Raw genomic sequence first — 20,746 nt, 5'->3', positions numbered from 1 at the left:
GCCAAAAGGGAAGGTTCCACCTGACTAGGCCAGAGGGAGCTATATTAAGCTTGTCTCAGTTGGAGGTCATTCTGCATATTTTGAAGGCTACTTTCTTGGTAGTTGGTCAAGCAATGAGTAACTAGAAATAACGAACCTAATTTTTATAACACCCATAATACACAGAACACTTCTGAAGTCCAAACTCCACATATCTAAAGTTTTTAATTTCCAAAATGTGTGACCAAAGCCATTTCTTTCAGGACCAGGCAGGCTCTTGGGTTTGTTAAGCACTTGCTTCATGTCTCATTTCTGGTAGGCTGCTGGTAGCCCTGCAGCCAAGAATTCATTTTCATAATTCCAAAACATTTTCTTATACTTCCTGACCAAATGGCTTTGCAGTAGAAATTGGTTTCTGCCACCATCTGTTGTTACATGGTTCAGAAGGGCTAGCATTTTCCTTCAAGAGGGAAAAAGTTGGGGAGGATGCATGGCCAATCCCAGTGGAAGAGATATTCTTTTCCTTACTGTCACTTTATAGGGAAGGCTTGGCCTATTTCTCAGCAGCTGTGAAATTGTCATCAGCAAGATTCTTTACAAAGCTTGGTGGCATATGGAATATATTGCTCACTTCTTAGTACTGTAAAAACAACCTTGCTGCATAACTGAGCTAGGCAAAGAAAGCAGGTGCTTAATAAAAAAACCCACCATCATGTTCAAGCCTCTGTAGACTTTGTAGAAACTCTGGACAAGGATATTTTGGAGACAATAGTGTTTTCAAATTAGCTAAATATTTCAGAGAAGTTCCTAGGCTTCAGAGGTGAGACAGTCCCTTAAAAATGAGCAGGTGAAATCACTGTGCCACAGGATAACATCATATTCTGCCAGTCACAAAGGCAGTATTCACATTCCACACTGAACAGAAGTGCCATCCCCCCTCTGTGAGACATTAGAACTGCATTAAAACTGTCCAGTCTCCATTTCTGATGTGATAAGAGACTATTTATTTAACATAAGTTTAAGACCATCACTTTTCATCACAGTCTAGCCTTATTTTTACAGCTGTGGACTAACCAAGAATTAACAAACAAACAGACAAACAAAATAATAATAATAATAATAATAATAATAATAATAATACCACTATGGCATTCGGGTGACCAGACACACTGAATTGCAGATATAGGGCAGAAGTCTAAGTTCTCGCTACAGAAGACGCCCAAAGGACAAGAGGTAAACAAGCTTATTGAATTCGCTGGACTTTCTAATGCAAAGTAGTCAACAGCATTTTCACACACAGCCAGAAAAAAAAAAAAAAGATAGAGGATCAGAAAAGGCATTATGTTGTGATATAGTCAATGTCCCCACTGCTATATATTCCACAGTAAATGTCCACTCAGCTATCCCCATGCATACACACATATTCAGGTCATCTGTTCTCTGCTGTATCTGGGGGAATGGCCACAGCAGGTGAAACCAAAGGGCCACTTTTGCTTATAAGCTTGTTCGGGCCAGTGGCAAACAGCAGATGCTTAGTGAAGGTCATGGAGCAGGCGTATAGTGACAATTCCCCAGACTACTCTTCCCAACATCCATCTATTTTCGGCTCAGAGACTTCCTTTAACACAATACATACAATTTTTCCAGATTAGTGATCTGCTTTTAGAAATCTTCACTTGCAGTTACAGATGACTATTTAGTGCAAGGTTCTGCAGCTACATTGCATGTTTCTTGTATTAAATGAGCTATTACATACAGATATGGAAAAATACAGCCTGCTACCCTCATACCAGAGGGAAAGCCAAACTAAGTATTTGGGCAGCCCACGCTGCTTGAACTGCTGTACAGGTTTTCTGTACATAGTCAGCAGAGAAGAGGGGTCTGGTGCAGCCATGTCACTGCACAGCACGGAAGATCCTTCTGTGATGGTGGAAGTTTGGAAGTCCTGTCCTAGAGGTCATGTTTTTGAGTGGCACATATACTATTAAAGTCATAAATACAGATCTGTCATCGATTAAGCTACCCTTTCATCTGCTGTCACTGTTTAGAGAGGACACAGTGGCCTTTTAGCAAAATGGGATAGGGAGTACATTGCTGGACACTGAAGAAGTACCAGCTACATGGACAATCATGGGACAGCATGCACCTGTCATTTCCCCACAGTAACACACCAAGAGGCTCATCGCTCTTCCAGAGGTATCTAAAAAACGAGTTGTTGTTCATGGTTCAATATGCACCTCCTAACTGCACAAATATCTACTGTGTGCCAGAAAAAGAAAGGCCAAAGGAAAGAACCAGTGTGCAAGAACAAAAGGTTCTCCTAGCAGTTTTACACCCAATTCATGTAATACACAAACCAGAAAATAATACAGAGTAAAATCTACTCTCTAACTAAGCAGGTTTAAATAATACTTAGGTCTTTCTATCACCCAGAAATCTCAAAATACTTTATAAGGGTAAGCAGACAGGAAAAGCCAGAATGCAACCCACTCCCAGGCATTTGCTCTTTTCATTAGACTACATCACTACCTCCAAGAATGAATCATAGAATCATAGAATCAGACGGGTTGGAAAGGACCTCCGAGATCATCAAGTCCAACCCGTGATCCACTACCACCGTGGTTATGATCACACTTCTCTTACAGCTGACATGCAAAGATGCATTCATGCATTAAAGGAATTTTTTCCTTAATTTTCTATTCAATCTATTCTACTGCTGTTTTTGACAATAATCAAACTACAAATGCCTCTTCTCAAAACCTTTATTCTTTTGCATGTTTAAAGGAAAAAGTAAGTTTAACAATCATCAAGACAAAGATAAAACCACGAAGAGTTTGGTAGAAATAGGGAAAAGTCAATGCTTTCCTCCAAAAGACACAAACTTGCAAAAATTATCACAGAAGGAGGGTTTCATAACAAAATTCAAATGCCAACATGGAATAAAAAAATTTGGAACGCTCAAAATGTTACTTTCAGTATGACCTGTCAAAATGAGCATGGAGAGCAAAGTGAATTAATAAAACATACCCATGTTCATCTGCCTTCTCAAATCAGAAACTACTGCCAACAAGTTTTGATCTTTGCAACAGAAGCGGGAATCCACAGTAACACCTCAAAATTCAGTGGATAAATTTCAGATTTACACCTATGAAATCACATTGATGATTTTTAAGTCTCTGTTGAACAAATGATATTTAGCATACATCAATGCCAATGGTCCTCCGAACAAGGGCTGTAGCTAACATAAATAGTGTACAAAAACAAACACGTGTCAAAGCTTTTTTTTTTTTTTAAGGTTTGCAATGAAAATAGTATTGTTCAGAACAAAAAAGGAAAAAATCTACCAAAATTTTATCTCCATTCTCTCCAGTTAGGACTGCTGGAGAGACTTTGCTTACACTTGGTTCAGGAAAAACATAAATAGCATCTTTTTAAGCTAATGATTTTCACCACAGGCCATCTAAAACAGGTGTTAAGAGTGGCCCTGAAACAGATCCCATCTGTGTTCACCTAAGTTCGTTTATTTTTGTTTTGCTCCATTTTAATGTATGTATACATCCTGTGGTTTCAGCTTGTCTTTTCAGCCCACTCCCATCCTCCGCACTCCCAATCTGTCAGCCAGACTCCAGGGACAGGAATTAAAAATGACCACATTTAAAAACTGTACCTCCCTGCGTAACACACTTTATGGAAGCAGACAGACTAAAAAGCTGAAAAGTTCCCCACGGTCTTTGCCTATTAGAGCCCCCAGCTTGCCAACAGCAGGCCACATTTTAGTGTCAAAGAACAGGGCACCAGCTTGTGTTTTTGTGTGAAGGGAAGAGCTGGGGTACTCCTGCCTCTTTATATTTCACATTACACTGTTTGTGGAGAAAGTCAGCAACAGTGGGATGCTCAAAACCACCCTGTATTATTACACAGAGGACACAAGATGCTTGCTGAGAAATACTGCTGACATCAGAATATGGTTGATTCAGCACGAGTGATAAAAGCTTATTTTTGGTTGGTTGAGGCAGTATTTGATTAAAATAGGATTAAATCCTCATCATACTTTCTTAAAAATCATTTTACATGCATCCCATTAGTCTGCATCATTCTCCAGCTTACAATACTTTCCACCATTAATCAAAAAGAGGCAAGTTTCTGTTCATCAGATTAGCAATGGGGTAGGGAAAGTCCTTGAAAAGAGTAATGCAAGGAAGTATAAGGAAAGATTCAGTCAACTGGCAACCAAACAGAAGCCTTCTGTTATTTCCCACTGAGAAGTAACAGGATCTGGGCTATAGATATGTTTGTCAAACATATCTATAGCAGGGATAATTAAGTTAGTACAGCAAACTAGGTGCATGCTTTGAAGTGTTCATGCAGTTGCTATACTGACTTTTTTTCACCTGGTAGGTTAAGCTCACCATCTCCTCACACATATTTGCAGACTCATGACCTATCCTCTGTCCTCATTATCACTCTGCTTCTGATAGCTGAACATCTTGGAAATGATATTCAAAGATTTTGTTATAAATAAAGGGGACTAACAGAAGCCTAAATACAGACTTCTGTCACAGAGGAATAAACACCTGGAATTTCTTATGGTTCCTTTCTGTCAAGGAGTTCACAGAACTTTTCAAACAAACAAATATTCCTCTAAGGTAGGTATTGCTATTTTTCCTTTTTCAAGGCCTCTTATGATTAGCATCCAAAACCTTGATCCTCAGTTTCCTGTAACTGGAAAAACTGGGGAAACAAACAACGTTCTTGCCCTCCTTTGCAAAAAGGCCCCAGAGATGTTTCAATTTCTATGCTGGTATCACTCAGAATAACAGGGTAAAAATATAAAATAGAAAGCTTTAAAACCCTTGTTTTTGGCAGTAATTTTTTATTCCATAATATTACTAGCAGTGATAACTTTCCCATAAAGATCAAACCTAAAGGGACAGTAACAATCCTGCTGCAGTCTGTACTGGGATTTCTGTCACTGGCAAGAGCACCATCCGAGTATACAGAATCTACAGTGACATCCAGACTGATTCCCACTGATCTCGGCAAAGCCAAGACATTATCCTGTATGCTTTTCCATAGCTGGGGAGTGATTTCATATGCAAAGATCCTCACTTACCTACATCCTTCTACAAATCAGAGTTTTCTGCTGTCTGTTCTTCACCCAACTCAATAGCGGCCTATTGACAGTCTCCCCTTTTCTACATTAGGTTTCTATGGCAAAAAAATATTATTACCTTTACTTAAATCAGTGTATTTCTAACTGGTGTAGGACCCTGCATGCCCAAGACTGTTTCAAGACAGTGGCTTGTAGCCCAGTGGACTGGATTGGCACACGTACTCCAGAATTTCACTCTACTCAGAAGTAACTGGCATTTACTTCTGAGCAAGTGACACAATTATGATAAAGACAGTATATGCCCTTGTGCCTCCTCTGTTATACAATTTCTTCTTACTTTGTCAGAGACCTTCGTTTTGGGTATTTATGGATTGGAGAAATCCCAGATCAGACATGAGCAATGTTGACAGGGCAAGACACTGCTCTAACTGTCCTTGTAGTGCCCGTCCTGTGGGAACATATGGGCTTTCATTTTCCAATAACATCAGCCAGACACATCCATTTTAACATATTCATTTGGCTAAAAAGAAAAAATAGTCTCTTGCTGCATTTGGGTTTTGTACCTTTGCCTTTATTTCCAAGTTAATCCTTACTTATGGTTATTGCCCCTAGTATTTAATTTCTCAGAACACCAACAGGCTGGGTGAAGTCATATCTCCATTTTATATGAGGGCAAAAAAATCTCACCTGTAGTCCTTTACCTGTACCCATAAAACAACCCATAAAACTGCCTTAAAAGAGTCAAGCAGCAGACTTGCCTCCTATACCTCAGTTGTTTTCAGAGAGGCAAAGCAAATAAGTAGGACAGGGCTCAGAAGATCACCCCAAAAATAAGACCTCTTGATTTTATGAGGGCTCCAGGCCCATATCAGAAGCTGCACATCAGCAGCACTGGTGTGAAGCCGCAGCCCAAGAGGCACCCAGGGACCCCAGTGCACGGAGCAACTGCTGGTATTGGGAACCAGTGGTGAGCAAGGGTGACCAAACTTCCTCCTACATGCAAACTCAAGATTCAATTTTCTGCAAGGTTACCCCCAATAATTAAAAGGGTTTTAAATTTACCCTTAAGAGCTCGTCACGAGGGGATCCATCAGAATCGATCTGTTATCTTTTACCTCCGCACATACGGTGTGTGCGCCTTTCGTATGTAATATGGTTTACCAGATGAATGCTGGCAATATTTTCCACTAATTGCGAGAGTTACTAAACTGAACCTTAACTAAAATTAAGTTGACTATTAAAAGCTCAATGAGTAACCCAGCAAACGGAAGCACTGTGCATAGGATTTAGCAAGCACGCAAGTGATCTGGCAACCACCAAGGCACAATACTTGCTGAACTTCCTATAACTAAAACCGGTTCATACAATAGTCATATGTTCGTGATCTATGATAAATTAATGCTCACAATGTTCGTATGTATTAAAATGCCAAAATAAATGTGTAATAATTCAAGCATGCTATTCTGAAAACACAAAGTTAGTGCTGGAGTTGCAGGTTAATCTACAACATATACTCTCCACTAAAATAACAGATATCCCTGCATCAGTTTTAAAAATACATGAATAATGTTCTTAGCTATTAAGATGTCATTATCACAGACAGTCCTACAAATTTTTGCTACCTCAATATAAACACTTCTAAGTTCTCTAAGGAACACACATTGCACTTGTTATTACATGTTTATTCACTAGATATAGGCTTTTCATGATTGCAGTTTCTAAATGTACAAATATATCTTTTTTGTGCTCTTATAGTTTCTAGGCTATACCTCTATACGAATATGTGCTACATTCTCTATTGTTGTTTTCAGGATTGTACTCATGTACATAAATCAAAAGCAGCAAGAAAAAATATTAAGACTGTATGTAGTCTAGCTGTCTTTAACAAACTCAAAAACTAGGAATTCCCTGAGAAAAAGTTCTCTCTCTCAGAGAGAGAAAAAAAAAAAAAGACAGAAAGAAAAAGAAAAATATTCTTATCTATTCATGTGGATAAAAGGTACTTTCACATAAAAAGACAGAATGATTCAGAAGAAATTCTATGAGATTTCCTAAATACCGTCCCCATTAAAAAAAAATCCAATATGTTAAAAAACAAAAGGTCAAAGTGGACATATGCAGAATTATGTGAAAGAGTTAAAGTTAATAATGAAAGACTATTTGCTGATAAGGATGCATCTATTTGATATAGGATAGCATTTGGGACTACTTGAACAAAAGTCTACAGAAAACTGATAAATCAAGGAACTGAGCAGGATTTAAACAAACAACAGACATAGCTGAGAACACATGAAATGTCATGAGTACAGCTGAGAAAGAAGTGATGGCACAGGACCACTTACTCAGCTACTAACAAGACATTATTTGCTTTGGCCTCCGCAGAGCGAGACAACTATCAATCCTGCCACAGCTCCAGAAATGCTTGAGACTGAAGCCCTGAAAAGAGTGTTTCTTATTTCTGGGTGTGCACATGGAACACCCCAGTAAGCCTGGCTTTCAAAACATAAAACATCCACCATGTAACACAGCCAGCTGAAACCCTAAGTGACTTCTTGCAGAAAAGAGTTCTTCCTCCAAATACTGCTGTCACAAAACACCAGGGCCTGGATTCTCCAAGAAAACCTCTAGGAACAAAAATAATTTTGCATCCCAGTACCCAGCTTTCAGGTGCTCTGCGTGTGAGATGGAGCCCTCAGCCCTGCCAGTAACTCCTGTGTCTCGTGCAGTGCCAGCCAACCCAGGACCAGCCATCGCTGAGCAAGAACAGACCAGCACCGCCAGCAGGAGATGGCAAAGGTCGTCCACACTCACCTGTAGTCCCACTTCTTCTTCTCTAGGACCTGCATTTTTAAGCAGCAATACTCAAATTTTACAGTTTTGATAACTTTTTCAAGGTTCTCAGGCTGCTCCTGAAAGAAACCTACTGGAGGGCCCTTTCCTTCAAGGACACAGCTGGAGAAAGTGAGGTATATCACACACAGAAATCCACCATTTTGCAAGAAGAGTTTGCATTTTCTGAAGTCTGTTGGGATGTGAGGGGAAAGATGGGAGCAGAGAGGCTCAACCTTGTCAGGATGGAAGTGCTTGAGAACATCCAAAGCAGATCTCTGGCCACCTGGGAAAGCTGTATATTGAAAACGTAGGCACTCACACAGGTTAGGCAACTTCTAAGGTTAGGTGGCAGTTCAGTGGGGATATTGAGGATCTCAGTTTGGGCTTTCAATGCCTAAATCCCACTTAAGTCCCACTTAAGGCATCTAATCCTTTAGTGGATCTGGGCCTAAAGCCTTGCCAGGAAGAAGAGAGTCTACGCATGCAAAAGCTGATGGTCAGTGACAGTCTGGTTCTGTTAAAACTAAACTACACAGAGAACGACCTTATTTTGTACAAAGGAATAATGCAGAATAATCAAAGACGTGTTCTAGTCACGGAAAGTTAATGGAAAGTTAATGCAGCTGATACAGATCACAGTCCTGTCTTTAGACCCTATGACAGTTTTGCTGACCTGGAGAATATTATAACCCATAAATCATGGGTCTTCAATAGCCCATGGGAAGAAGCACATTTGGAAATGTTCAAAAGACAAAATTACTAGAGGACCACTCACACCACCTAAGAGGCAAAACTAGAAAGGAGTAAAAATTTATAAAATACTGTAATGTTTACAAAGAGTTAATAATTCAAAGAACAATATTCTGTTATTCAGTGACCAACTAGTTTGCCATGCTCTACGGAATTAAGCAGTTTCAGTCCAGTTCCTGACAGTTAGGAGTCCACCAGGCAAAAACTATGAATTTATTTCTCACTTACCCGCAGTGCTGTTGGCTGTCTCAACCATGAGGTAAAGTGTGAGCAGATGTGGATAACAGTTTACCCTATATTCCCTACACCTTGTATCTCCATATCATAAATACATTTTCAATTTTTTTAAAGGTGCCTGTACTTACCCCACTTGAATTTAGTTGACAGGATTGCAAATACGATTATTTTCATATACAAATTATCTAATTGACAAAAGCAGTCTTGGCATAAAAGTAGAACAGAATTACAATACTATAATACAAGTTATTGTTATTATTCTATACTACTGTTATTACAAGGAAAATATAATGAATTATTACTAATTATTTTAATGGTAAATGTTTCTGCCAGATCCCAGGTATGCACTGCAACATTTAACTGACTGCAAACAGTGAGATTCCTCTATGCTTAAAATACTTAGGGTCTCCATTTTGCAGATCCAAATACAACGCACAGAGCTCTGCTTCAAATGAAAATTCTCCTGCAGCTGCCCATCAACCAACACCAGAACTTTAAAAAACAGGAGAAAAACAAAGGGATCTGCCTCCCAGTTCTTCCTTGCTGCAGATGGGCAAAGAGTTCTGGCAGCTCACTCACTAACTCCTGCAAGTTTTGCATTATAAAATCAGTATTTGATGCAAAATACAGGAGAGTAGAATAAGCACATATGTCACAGATCATAAAGATGCCAGAGATACTTTAAGCAAAAGAAAATTGCCTGTTGTCCCATGCCAGTTAAGTCCATGGGGTCATGGTGCACTCCTTCCTTCCTGAACACTGCATTATCCCTCCAGACTGAAACTTGGTTTCTTCTGCCAGGCTCAACGATTCAAACAGCCCCCACCTGGTTCTCAAGGGGTGTAGAAATCACCAATGCTTCATAATCAGCTCATGGTAAGGGGCGGCTTCCCCAATTTACTTGGATACTGGTCTCGAGTCTCACTGTGCTTTCACCTGCATTTTACTTTCGGTTCTGGATTCTTTCCAGGATAAAGACGCAAAGTCAAGGTGGTATCTTTCCTGTCCAGCCACCTCCTCTGTTTTGGTAAAATGTTGATATACTTATAGGTCTGATCTACAGGAGTACCCCAGTACGCTCTTAACACTGACAAAATCAAGCTACAGAAAATATTTTGCAATTTGGCATTTTTTTCCCCCCCAAATACTCCTCTTTAAATTATTTCCTTTTAATTTTCAGAAGTATTTCTTTTCAGTAGAAGTCAGTCTATTTTTTGCCTCCTGTAAATCTACGTATAAGATAAATCTTACTTTCCTGATTCACACAAGCAATCGCCCCCTCAGTCTGGCAAGGCAGCTCTGAAGAATAGGGAAAGTAGGATTTGTCCTGTATCTACCATGCATTTTGGTGGCAACCTGTGCTTGACTGAGACTGGTCAGTTGTAACAGATTGATGAGAATTGTTTGAAATACTTCTGGTTGAAAAATATATAAATCATAATTACAGGTAAAAAAACACAGATGTATCTGGCATGTATGAAATATAGAAATAACCTAGAAAAATGGAAATAAGCAAAGTTCCTGCCTAGGACTCTTATAATCCAAATTATATAAATATTACAACAGATAAATACACGAACCAGTAAGTCAGTATACTGCAAGGTGACAGTTGTCTAGAGAATATTAAGGGTTAATGTTTTTGAAGAGGTTAAGGGAGTCATGAAAATTGTGAATTTAGATTCACATCGATTTGAATTATTATATTAAATAATGCACAAAGTTAACCTTTTTTTGCATTTCTTACTGACTACTATTCCTATTCCAGGTTCTTCCCTACGAAGGACAGGCACAGCAGGGAAGAAACACCCAGGAAAAAAAATTGAGAGAAAAACATTAGTGGAGTGCAGCAGTCTTGGGGGAGAGACCCATTTAAGCAAAGAAAGTGCTTAAGCAGGGACATTGGTGCTTGCGTCTAGGCGAACATAGAGAGGTTTGGTGAGCGCATGCCCGGGGAGGAGGATTTGGTTATGGTTAGAATTTGTGAGTGACAGCCATGTGACAGCTGGGAGTCAGCAAAGACTTTGTAGGGATGGAAATTCCTGAGACAGGACACACGACTGCTCATGCGATCTGCATGTGCCTATCATCATGCTATATTATAATAGCTGACACTGTGGTTTACCAGTTTTCCAAAAGAGAGGCTATAAATTAGGAAGAGGGTTTGAGGAATGGTGGATGAGAAATGAAAGTCATAAAATATAAAAACAAAGGGATAAATATAACTTGGTTTTATGTTATTGAAAAAAGTAAACAAAATTCTCCAACCAAAACACATAACACCAGTAAAACTTGCATTTCCACTATTTATCTTTAGTGACAGGTATTTCCTTAGAATACAATTTTTGTTACTAATATATCTAGAAAGGCCTCAATCCTACAAACACAGTTTTTGGTATGTGAATAATCCCACTGATTAGAGCTATTCCTACACTTTCAGGATCAGGGCCTAAGTCACAATGTGCAATTAAGCAGAGGCTTTTCCAAAGAACTGTTTCATTTGCCCTTCTGCAGGTCTTACACAAACGTGAAGCTAGCGGAGATGTACAATTTAAATCAAACCCAAAAAAGCTAAATACTTTCCCTTTAACACTGAATTCAAGCCAATACAGTATCACATGACCTTTACCGTAATTTCTATTAAAATCATTTCATGTCTGGTTGCTTCTGCTATCCTGGCTCATTTGTATTGTTTACAACAAGTCATTGCTCTCGACAGTTAGTGGTGGCTGAATCCATGGTTACCAGTTTTTACATTCACTGGTTAAATGGAATGCAGCTCTTCAGTGGGGTTTCATGGAGAAAGCTCTTAAGAAACCACAATCCAGCTATCAATCAGGCTAACCTGGGAGAAATTAATCTGATAAACAGAAGTGTCATGTATGAAAAATTTATTGAAAGGGAGCTCAAGGCTTGTATTAGTTGCAGTCACAAAAGTGGATACGTTTGGGTCAGACTTAGTACACAGAAGACTTAGGTTATGAGGTCTATGTCTGACATTCACCCATGTAGTGCCTTCTCTGGTGCTCTCTGCTAATAGAACTATACTGTTCGAGGCTTTAAAAAAAATAAAAAATCTCAAACACTTATTTTACCAGAAATGTGTTCAGAATACAAATAGTGCTTAAATACAGGTTTAACCAGACTGCAGTCCCGGCAAAGTAACTTAAACAGACACAGACAAGATAGTAAAACACAAAATAGACAGCCTTGAGTAGAATCCAATTAAGACAAAAACCACCCCAAACAGTGCAATGTTGTTAACGACTAAATTAAGCCTGCAAACAAATATATTTTATTGCCACCTAAGAACAATACGCACTAATTCCATTTGCCCTGTTATTTATAGTTTGGCAAAGGGTGGGGTTGCCAAAATCAAAGAGCAAAGCAAAAACTTATTTGCTAGATCGACCCCCAAAATCCTTTAAAAATGCCTAAAAACATGAGAAAAGTTCTCTACAGTTTGATGGCTACAATATTTGTCCCACAAGCTACATGACAGCAACAAATAGTTAAATCAAACATATTACTACTAGCTCATCTACTGCAAAGTCACTGTATCAGAAGCCCGAATTGATTTGCTTCCTTAGAACAAATTGAAAATGAATGTAACACAACATACGAAAAAAAGAATCCCTCCTGCCCTGCTAATCGGATATCGTATAATGGTTGATTGCAGCTTTGCACCGTGCTATTGTTGCCTATATCATACATACTTACAGGTTCTGGGTTCTTCCAAGAGTTTGGTGCAGTTTCAAGGACAAATGTCTTAAGGAAGTCTTTCTACTGTGCAGCAGTGATCCTAGCTCTGATCTCATTACATGAGCAAAGTGCTACAGCTGACAATATAAAGGAAACTTCCTGCGTGAAGAAGAAATCTTGGAAAGTCTCAGGGTTAAAAAGGCTGCTTAAATGTGCTGCTTGATTTGCTCCCTAGTTGTGTATACACAGTAGCAGCTGATCTCTGTTTGCAGCCCTGCAGAAAGAAACCTTTGCTGAAAACCAATGGCATCACATTTCAGTGGAGCTACTGCCAGGCTCTGGAGAGCAAAGCAACCTTTGACAACTTCACCCAGTTCAAATCACCGGCGTTTGCTGCATGTCCTGCAGGACTTTTGAAATGGTATATTTACTGTATTATTTTTATTTAACACTACTCTGAAATCCTGCATCCTAGGCAGTCGTGAAGTCTCTCTCACTGTAATAGGAGGTTTTTGACTGTGTCAGGACTGTGAACTGCAGAATTCGCCACAATATCTTTTGCTTTGTCTTGATCGTGGCATTTGCAGATGAGAAGCTGTTAGCTGCACTCAAAAGCATTTTCTGCCTTAGAATTGCTAAATTAAGTGCAACAGGCATCCTGTTTATCCTAAATTAATCCTGAGCCTGCCTCGCATCAGTCACGCACTTCTCAGTGCTTTTTCTTCTTATACAGAGTACAAGTCAAAAAATTTTGGGAGTGAGAGGGGGCTGGTTCTTTCATTTAATATCTTATCTAGAGCCTGGTCTAGCCTGGTCCCTGTTGGATTAAAACCGTGGAGCACAACACCCCAAATTCAGCAAAGTTTGGTGTTCTGACCAAAGTCCTAGTGTAATTTCAAATATCTGTCAGTGCCCCCTTAGCTCCTGCCTCGGCCCTCCAGAATCAAACAAGGATGGTCAAACCAAGGAACTGCATCAGCTTCTGCAGTTCTTACTGCTGTCCAAGCAAACTAATAAGACCAGAAAACAACATTTAAAAGGAATACATCTGCTAGTGCTAGTTCAACTCTTAACTGGGAAGCAACACTCCAAACACATTCTCACATTTGATGTTAAAGAATTATCAATAATTAATTCGGATTTAGTTGTTTCACCATTTAGCCCAGGGTGATTCTTCAAAGAGTAACTGGGACCACACATTCCCCTGGCACACAGTCAGAGCATGACCACAAAGCTTGCACAGGACCTACTTCACTCTCCAGGATAACCAGAAACAAAAAATTTAGAAAAATCCCTTTTAAAAGTGCACAATAGCAAAATTTGGTTAGGAGGAGTTAAGGTTTTTTTCCTGGGCATTTGTAAAACAGATTATTCACCACTCTCTTTTCCCCTCAGGCACTATGACTATTCTAGCTACTAGTATATTGCGTGTTATTTCTTTAATATTTTGAACTTTATTCCAAAGGGCAGAAACCAAAACTGACAGTACATCAAGACAGCACGCTCTATGATTCAAACAGCAAAATAATTGAGATCCTGTGCATACACAACATCCAAGTCTGTGTACACACGTTGCACACATGCGCACACACTCATTCACAAGGACAAACAAGTGTAAGGGTTTATGGCCGAATTTTCAAAGATACTCATAGTTCACATCCTCACCTCCAGTCAATTAAAAAAAAGGTAAGAAGAAGCAAAATCTGATTAGTAAAACATTAAAAATCATTTCTGTAAAAGGTCAGCACCACTTATAGCAGGGTAACCACACTGATACAATATGCACCACTTCCACCCAAATTCATGTCTCCTCTTTGGGAGAAGGATCGTGTCCACTCCCGGACTGTGTCACACCAGAGAAATGAAAGTGTGTGGTAGCATCAGCAGGTTTAATCCTGCTCTTCTCTCTCAAGAGACAGTGCAAGGCAGGGACTCAAAATCCTGGCTACGAAGCTGGGCTCACTGTCTGTCTGCATCACCTCTGACACATCACCTCACCTTTCTGTGTCTAAGCTGGCACCATCACATTTACTGCATGTTGCAAAAGCACAGCTTCTGTCCCTCGGTTGCTCAAGCTGTGAGACAAGGATTGCATGTTGGAGCAAAGTAAAGGACTAAAACTTGAGGTTGTGCGTCCTGCTCCCAGATGTGCTGTAAGAAGGGCCGTGACCTTGAACCACCTGCTCTCTGTGCTCCATTGCCCAGCCTGCTGACCAGACTTCACATAACTCACAACACCCATCTACCTGGTCCCTTTTGACTGTAGTGTGGCAGGAAAGGGTTTTTTTTCTGTTAGAAATTCGGCACAGAATAAAACAAGTTCTTTTTGCCAGGTGGAACTCCAGGCACTAATTTAAGACAAGTAAAAAAAAAAAAAATCCCTGCGGAAGTAGGAATTTCAGTGAATGAAGTTTTCCATCAAGAGTCTCTAAATACCCAAGTGTCAGCACAGAAAGGCTGCAACTTCTGAATTAGGCATGGAAGAGCAGTAATCCAAGTGTATTCAGCAATTCTACCCCACACAGACCCAGTGGTACTTGGCAAGGCTGGAGGATGTCATCTCCGTGCTAGACTCCACTTCTCCTTACCTCTCCTCTGTAACTGTGCCCCACCTGTCACAGCTGGTTCAATACATATCCAGGGACACAGCACCTTCAGCTACCTTCTTTTGTAAAAGTATACACAGGTCCCAAACATGGGACAAACGGAAACTGCAAAATCTTTCTCCTCCCACTCTTCCCAGCTACATCTCAACCTGCAGCACTCTGTCTTCTCTTTTCTCTCCTTTCTGATTTTCTCATTGAATTTTTTCACAGCATTGTATCCAGCAGGGAGAACAGTAACAATTCAAAGCCTATTTTTCAGCCTTCAGAGGGCAGGGTAAAGTAGCCTGCCTATTAAGGCAGGATGGTAAAAAATGTTTATAGAGGATGGGGAGCAAGACCTAGGAGAGAAATGAAGGAGAGGTTGACCCCAAGCTTATGCAACGTCAGAAGCTGTAGGTCTCCACCCCTCCTCCACCCATCCCCAGTGGAAAGGGTGACCCTTGGAAGCCAACCCCACTGCCTGCTCTTCCAAAGTCTAAACTAGTACCAGTGCCCAAAATGGCCCATACCTTGTCTTCCTGACATCCATCGGGTGTAACGATTTAGAAAGCTTGTTTAATTCATGCGGGTCTTAAAATTCAAAGATACCATAAAGGGGAACTCATTTACAGCTAATATTACAATAAAAATAGAACAAATCCTCAGTTTTTGCATGAACATTTGTTGTATATTTTAAAATCCTCTTTCCAGGAGTCAAGTAATAAGAGACCCAGCTTTCTCATTTAAAAAGAGATTTCTGACTCGTGTAATTAAAGAGGAACAATTGAAGGTAACCACAATAAAATAGAAGTCCAGTAGAAGCACAGTGACACTTTTCAAAGTCCCACCTTCTAGCTAGTCTCAAAATTTCCAATAAGGAGTATCAGTTTTAATTATCAGTCTCAGAACCCAATAGGAGTATACAGAGACTCCATGAAATATATCCTACCTGTTTTATTCAGACACTTAGGACTTTGCTTAAACATTAAATATAAAACTCTGTTCATCTAGCCCTGTCTGATTCCTGCACAGGTCCCAAATGTGCCCTTTCCTCAGCCTATCCATATACAAAATAACTGTGACTACTGGATTTGCTTTTCAACTTTTTAGTGCACGTGGATCCTAATCAACATATGGAACACCTTTCTCATCCTCACACAACAAGTGGTTAGGTTCTCCTCACTGAAATTCCTCCATAAAAGTCAAAGTCACTTTTCTCTTTTCATCTATCAAGACTTTAAACCAAAACTAGTACAATCATCACTAACTGTGTATGCCTAAGCTAGTTGCTGTTCCCATTAGCGGCTCTGCACTACCCACTCATTCAGGATTCTCTGTCCCATTGTATTAAATATACTCGTATTTTGCACTATGTGTACAATTAAAATTGTTGGTTTTTTTCATACCGTTCTGGTCTTTTATTTGCTCTCTAAAGTATCCATACTTTGAAACCAATACAGGTGATAATATAGATGTAAATACCGCCATGGAGGCATCACAATAAATTTGACATTGGGAATAATGCATTCAAGGTATCTAGATCCAGTTTAAATTGTTTCCCAATTTTAACCGAGGCGTCATAACCAGATGAACTTAAACGAAGGTATACAACTTCATGCTATGCAGGTAAGCCACCCTAACCAGGAAATAAATTTTCAGTGATTAAGTTGAATTGTTCATACAAAATGCCAGCTTCAGCTTTTTACCCATACAAAATAGCTTGGAAAATATATACTGCATGTGTTTATTATAGCTACAGTTGCTATGAACATCTATAAATCTCCAACAATTTCTTTGATTTATGTTCAAAAACATACAGGGCATGAAATGATGCCTGCAACCTTACATTTCCCTCAAGAACATTGTGGGGAGAAGATATATTCCAAAACATCATGTTAGATTCCTTGTTATGTCTCCTTTTTAAAATAAATGTATGATAATCAATTACACATGCTTCAAAGCAACTGCCACTAGATTCCCCAACAGAAAAGCTGTTTGAGAAAAGTTCCATTTTCTTTCCCCTAATGGTTGAGTTATAATAAGAGATCTTGCCTCGATATTAAAGGAAAAAAATTGTATTACAAAGGATAGGCCCTGCTCAACTTGTATATGCATACACAGGTTTGTGCTTGCCTAAACTTGACTTAGAACAAGGTTTTCAGAGAAGTAAAATCTCCACTGATCAACATGCTAAGAAAAGGATGTGTGTGTGAAGATCTTGCACCTAATCTCCTTGTCATATATGCTTGTAGTAATCCAACTGATGTCAAGAGAATGACACAGATGATAAGTTAATGCATCAGGCTCGACTTCCCTTTCAACCTCAATATGCAAAACATTCCTTTAAGAAGTCCACTGAGCAGTAGCCTCCACTAGAAACAGAAACCTGCAGATGTTTATAGGAATATCAATTAAGATGAATGGGAGTTCTGCCATTAACGCTGGTGCACGTAAGATTGGACTTTGCAGATCTGCCTGAACTCCGCTCAGAGGCTGAAGTGCATGTTTTCTCCAGGGTACTGAGGCCAATGGGTTATATGCCGTTAACGGGTGAACATAATACACGTGGTATTTCCACAGTCTCATGGCTCTGGTACAGGGACAAGGGCAGCATCCCCAAGCAGCACCCTTGCCCATGGTGGGAAGACTGGAGTGGCTGGGAATGCATGAGGTGCATGACACACAGCATAGAAAAGGTCAGGATCTACTGTCTCCCCTGCATCAGGTAGTTCATGCTGCCTGCACTCCAAAAAGGAAGCTCCCATTTCCTGTGTCCTGGGCATTTAGTTTAACCCCTTGGCTTACACTGCAAACTAAACAGCTGACAAACAATATAGAAAATTGGACTGGATGGGACAAGCCCCTCTAAGGAGGACTGGCACCTACTGACACTGAGTTTCCAGCAAATAAGAAATAAGGTGGATCTGTGACTTGTTTCAAATAAGACATGGTCCTGTTCATCCCTGCAAGGGGTGCGAAATTTGCATGCCAAATCAGGAGACAGAAATAAATTCACTCATTCCACTCCTTTTTTTTTTATTATTTCCCCTGTTTTCTCTGAATCAAGCCTTCAGAGAAAGATAATTCACAGGAGAGGAAATACTGGCTTGCACTCTCTTTGGACTCCAGTGTTATTTTATCCATAACTAAGGAAGCCAAGGTGGAGGAGGGGAGACGACTGGACGTGTGTGCCTATTGCCCATGCAGTCCCAGCTAGATAGCATCAACAGTTGTTCTCCTATTTTCACAGTGGGAAATAAGCAGGTACTAGCTGTATTGGAATAATCAGGAGGAATCTAGGTCAAAATCAAAGCAAGACTGCTCTGTCCATTTGACAAAACCCACATGCAAACACAATACCCATGTAAAAACAAAGAAGTTATTTGTAGCAGTTATCTCTGTTAAGATTGCTAAACAAGCATGCAGACATTGGCCTACCTTGAGTAAAAGGCACTATTCCTTCCCTGTGACTTTTGAAAAGGCATTCAAAATCAATATAAAATTGCAATATTAGGAAATTTTATAATCATTATTTCAAAAAAGCAGACTTGAAAGGGTCTCTTGTTCATAGGTAAATCTTCAGTTAGTTTTTCTAGTACCAGTGGTTCAATCGAAAGATTCACCAACTGCCCCCTGGAGAAAACTGAAGATCTGCATTTAAATGGAGATATAGTATTTCCAAATGCACGGTACCTGCAAGGCAGATACTGTCAAGGTTTCTTAGTGAGTGGATCTCAAATTGTATTAGGTACATTTCAGTGCTGTAACTATACCAATTTCGTAGGACTGGGGCTATTTCCATATAATTTTTTTCCTGTGTGCATGATTTGTAATATTTGTCCTGATAAGACAAAGTTAAACCCCCAACCACAACAAAGCCCTCACATACCAACAACAAGGAATTACAACCTTATGCATAATTTTCTGATAGGGACGATGAAGACTCTATTAGATGGCTTGACTGAAAATCTTAAATAATTGAAAACTCTGATGACTTAATAGAGTAGTAAGCTTGGTTTACAATGCAGCCAATTTAGAGCCATAAAAACACAGTGTAAAATGTTTATCTTGTGGTTGACCATTACATATCCTATTTATTATTCCAGAGTATTTCAACAGCATTTTTCTTCATCAATGTGGCTGCTGGCATTTAGCACCCACTCGCTAAATGCACGTGATTTTCCTGGAACAGCTTTAGGAAAAGAAAATAAAAAATTAGCAGATCACTATAAAACTGTTCCTTGTTACAATATGCCTCTTTTTCACATTCTGACTTGAACCGACTTCATGTGCTAAAAAATACGTTCAAAACCACTAAGCCTTAAATACAATAAATCAAAGCCGTATACATGAGGCTAAAAAGACTGGTGCAACTACTGATCCTGACACATCAGAGAACCAAAAAAAAAAATCAAACCTCATGAATACTTTGTTGCTAATGTACACCAGTTCAAAGAGCAATGTTCCTCTTAGGAAAACATCTTAATTTTCATATCAGAAAATCATCCTAACCTTCCAGAAAAGTTTTTACGAGTATGTAAGGAAGGCAGAGAGAAGGTTTAGAGTGCAAAAGGCACTCATGATGGGCTTCAGACACGTAGGCATTAGTCCAGGCAGCCTCTCTCTGAAATTCAGGTTGCAATTGAAATGTCCCTGTAAACAAGGTTACTGCGAACGGCCCAAGATATCCTTCTCAGCAACACCTTCAGCAGGAGCCCTTCAGCTGTCTACTTAGTTTGTTATACCTTATCTCACAGCCCTGACATCCTAATGCTGATTCAAATTCGGGATTCAAAATGAAAGATGAAATATCTCTAAGATCACTTAATATTGAAATACTATTGCAGTAATAAGTGGTGCCAGGCTGAAGATAGGGATATAGTACTCTAGTGGTAACCTTTTAATTTCTGACAAAATACTGTGGAATAACTGTGATACTGCACACACAGTTAATGCAATCGATTTGTTTTCCCTGTTTTGATAATGAGCGCGCTGAATGTCGTGTTTACCTTCTCCTGCCCCTGGCACATTTTAAACTGTAAAGTCCTCTAAAAGGAGACAGGCCAGATTCCTGTACAGACATGAAACACCCCACACCACAGAGCCCCCCTCCCCAGCATGCTGAACCACAGCTACCTTGATGCTCTCACACAAGGGAGATCATAACCACGAGTCGCTTTGTCATTCCAAGTCTTTGGCTATTTTCAGTGGAAATGCAATGCGTGGACCGTGTACAATGTAATGTAGGTTAAAGTGTAAACTACTCTCATTCTGAAAGTGAGGGTAGGTATGCTACACTGGAACATTTTGATCTCTGAAATAAAACAGGGAAGTAACAACGAAATGTATCAGGCAAGTTTTACACTTTGTATTTTAAACAGGGTGGCTAATAAATGCTTAAAACTTTGGTAGGTTTATACTACGGGACTCGGATTTCCCTCCCGGTCACAGACGGTGATAGGTTGAAGCAGGGCAGGGGGTCAGCTGTTTTTCTGTTATGTTGGCTATTACGTTCTCCTTAATAGTATGAAAAGACAGGATGGGGGGGGGG

General features: G+C 39.7%; 1 protein-coding gene across 5 annotated transcripts in view; it reads right to left on the bottom strand.

The window, feature by feature from the left end:
- The window catches only part of ESRRG (estrogen related receptor gamma), a 396,805-nt gene that overhangs the window by 356,796 nt on the left and 19,263 nt on the right, over positions 1 to 20,746 (bottom strand). For 2 of the 5 annotated variants that reach the window (XM_027641299.1, XM_027641300.1), the window contains exon 1: positions 12,629 to 12,813. The exons of 2 other annotated variants lie outside the window; for them this stretch is intronic. In XM_027641299.1, the coding sequence (XP_027497100.1) occupies positions 12,629 to 12,726 (98 nt within the window). In that variant the 5' untranslated portion in view covers positions 12,727 to 12,813. Of the gene's footprint in view, positions 1 to 12,628; positions 12,814 to 20,746 lie in introns of those variants that run through there. One more of the 5 variants, XM_027641306.1, reaches the window with a different exon arrangement.

The sequence above is a fragment of the Corapipo altera genome, unplaced genomic scaffold (assembly GCF_003945725.1).
Source record: "Corapipo altera isolate COAL_440 unplaced genomic scaffold, ASM394572v1 48b, whole genome shotgun sequence".
NCBI classification, from domain to species: domain Eukaryota; kingdom Metazoa; phylum Chordata; class Aves; order Passeriformes; family Pipridae; genus Corapipo; species Corapipo altera.
Note: the sequence above shows the minus strand (reverse complement) of the source record. Positions and strands in the feature narration are given on the sequence as shown.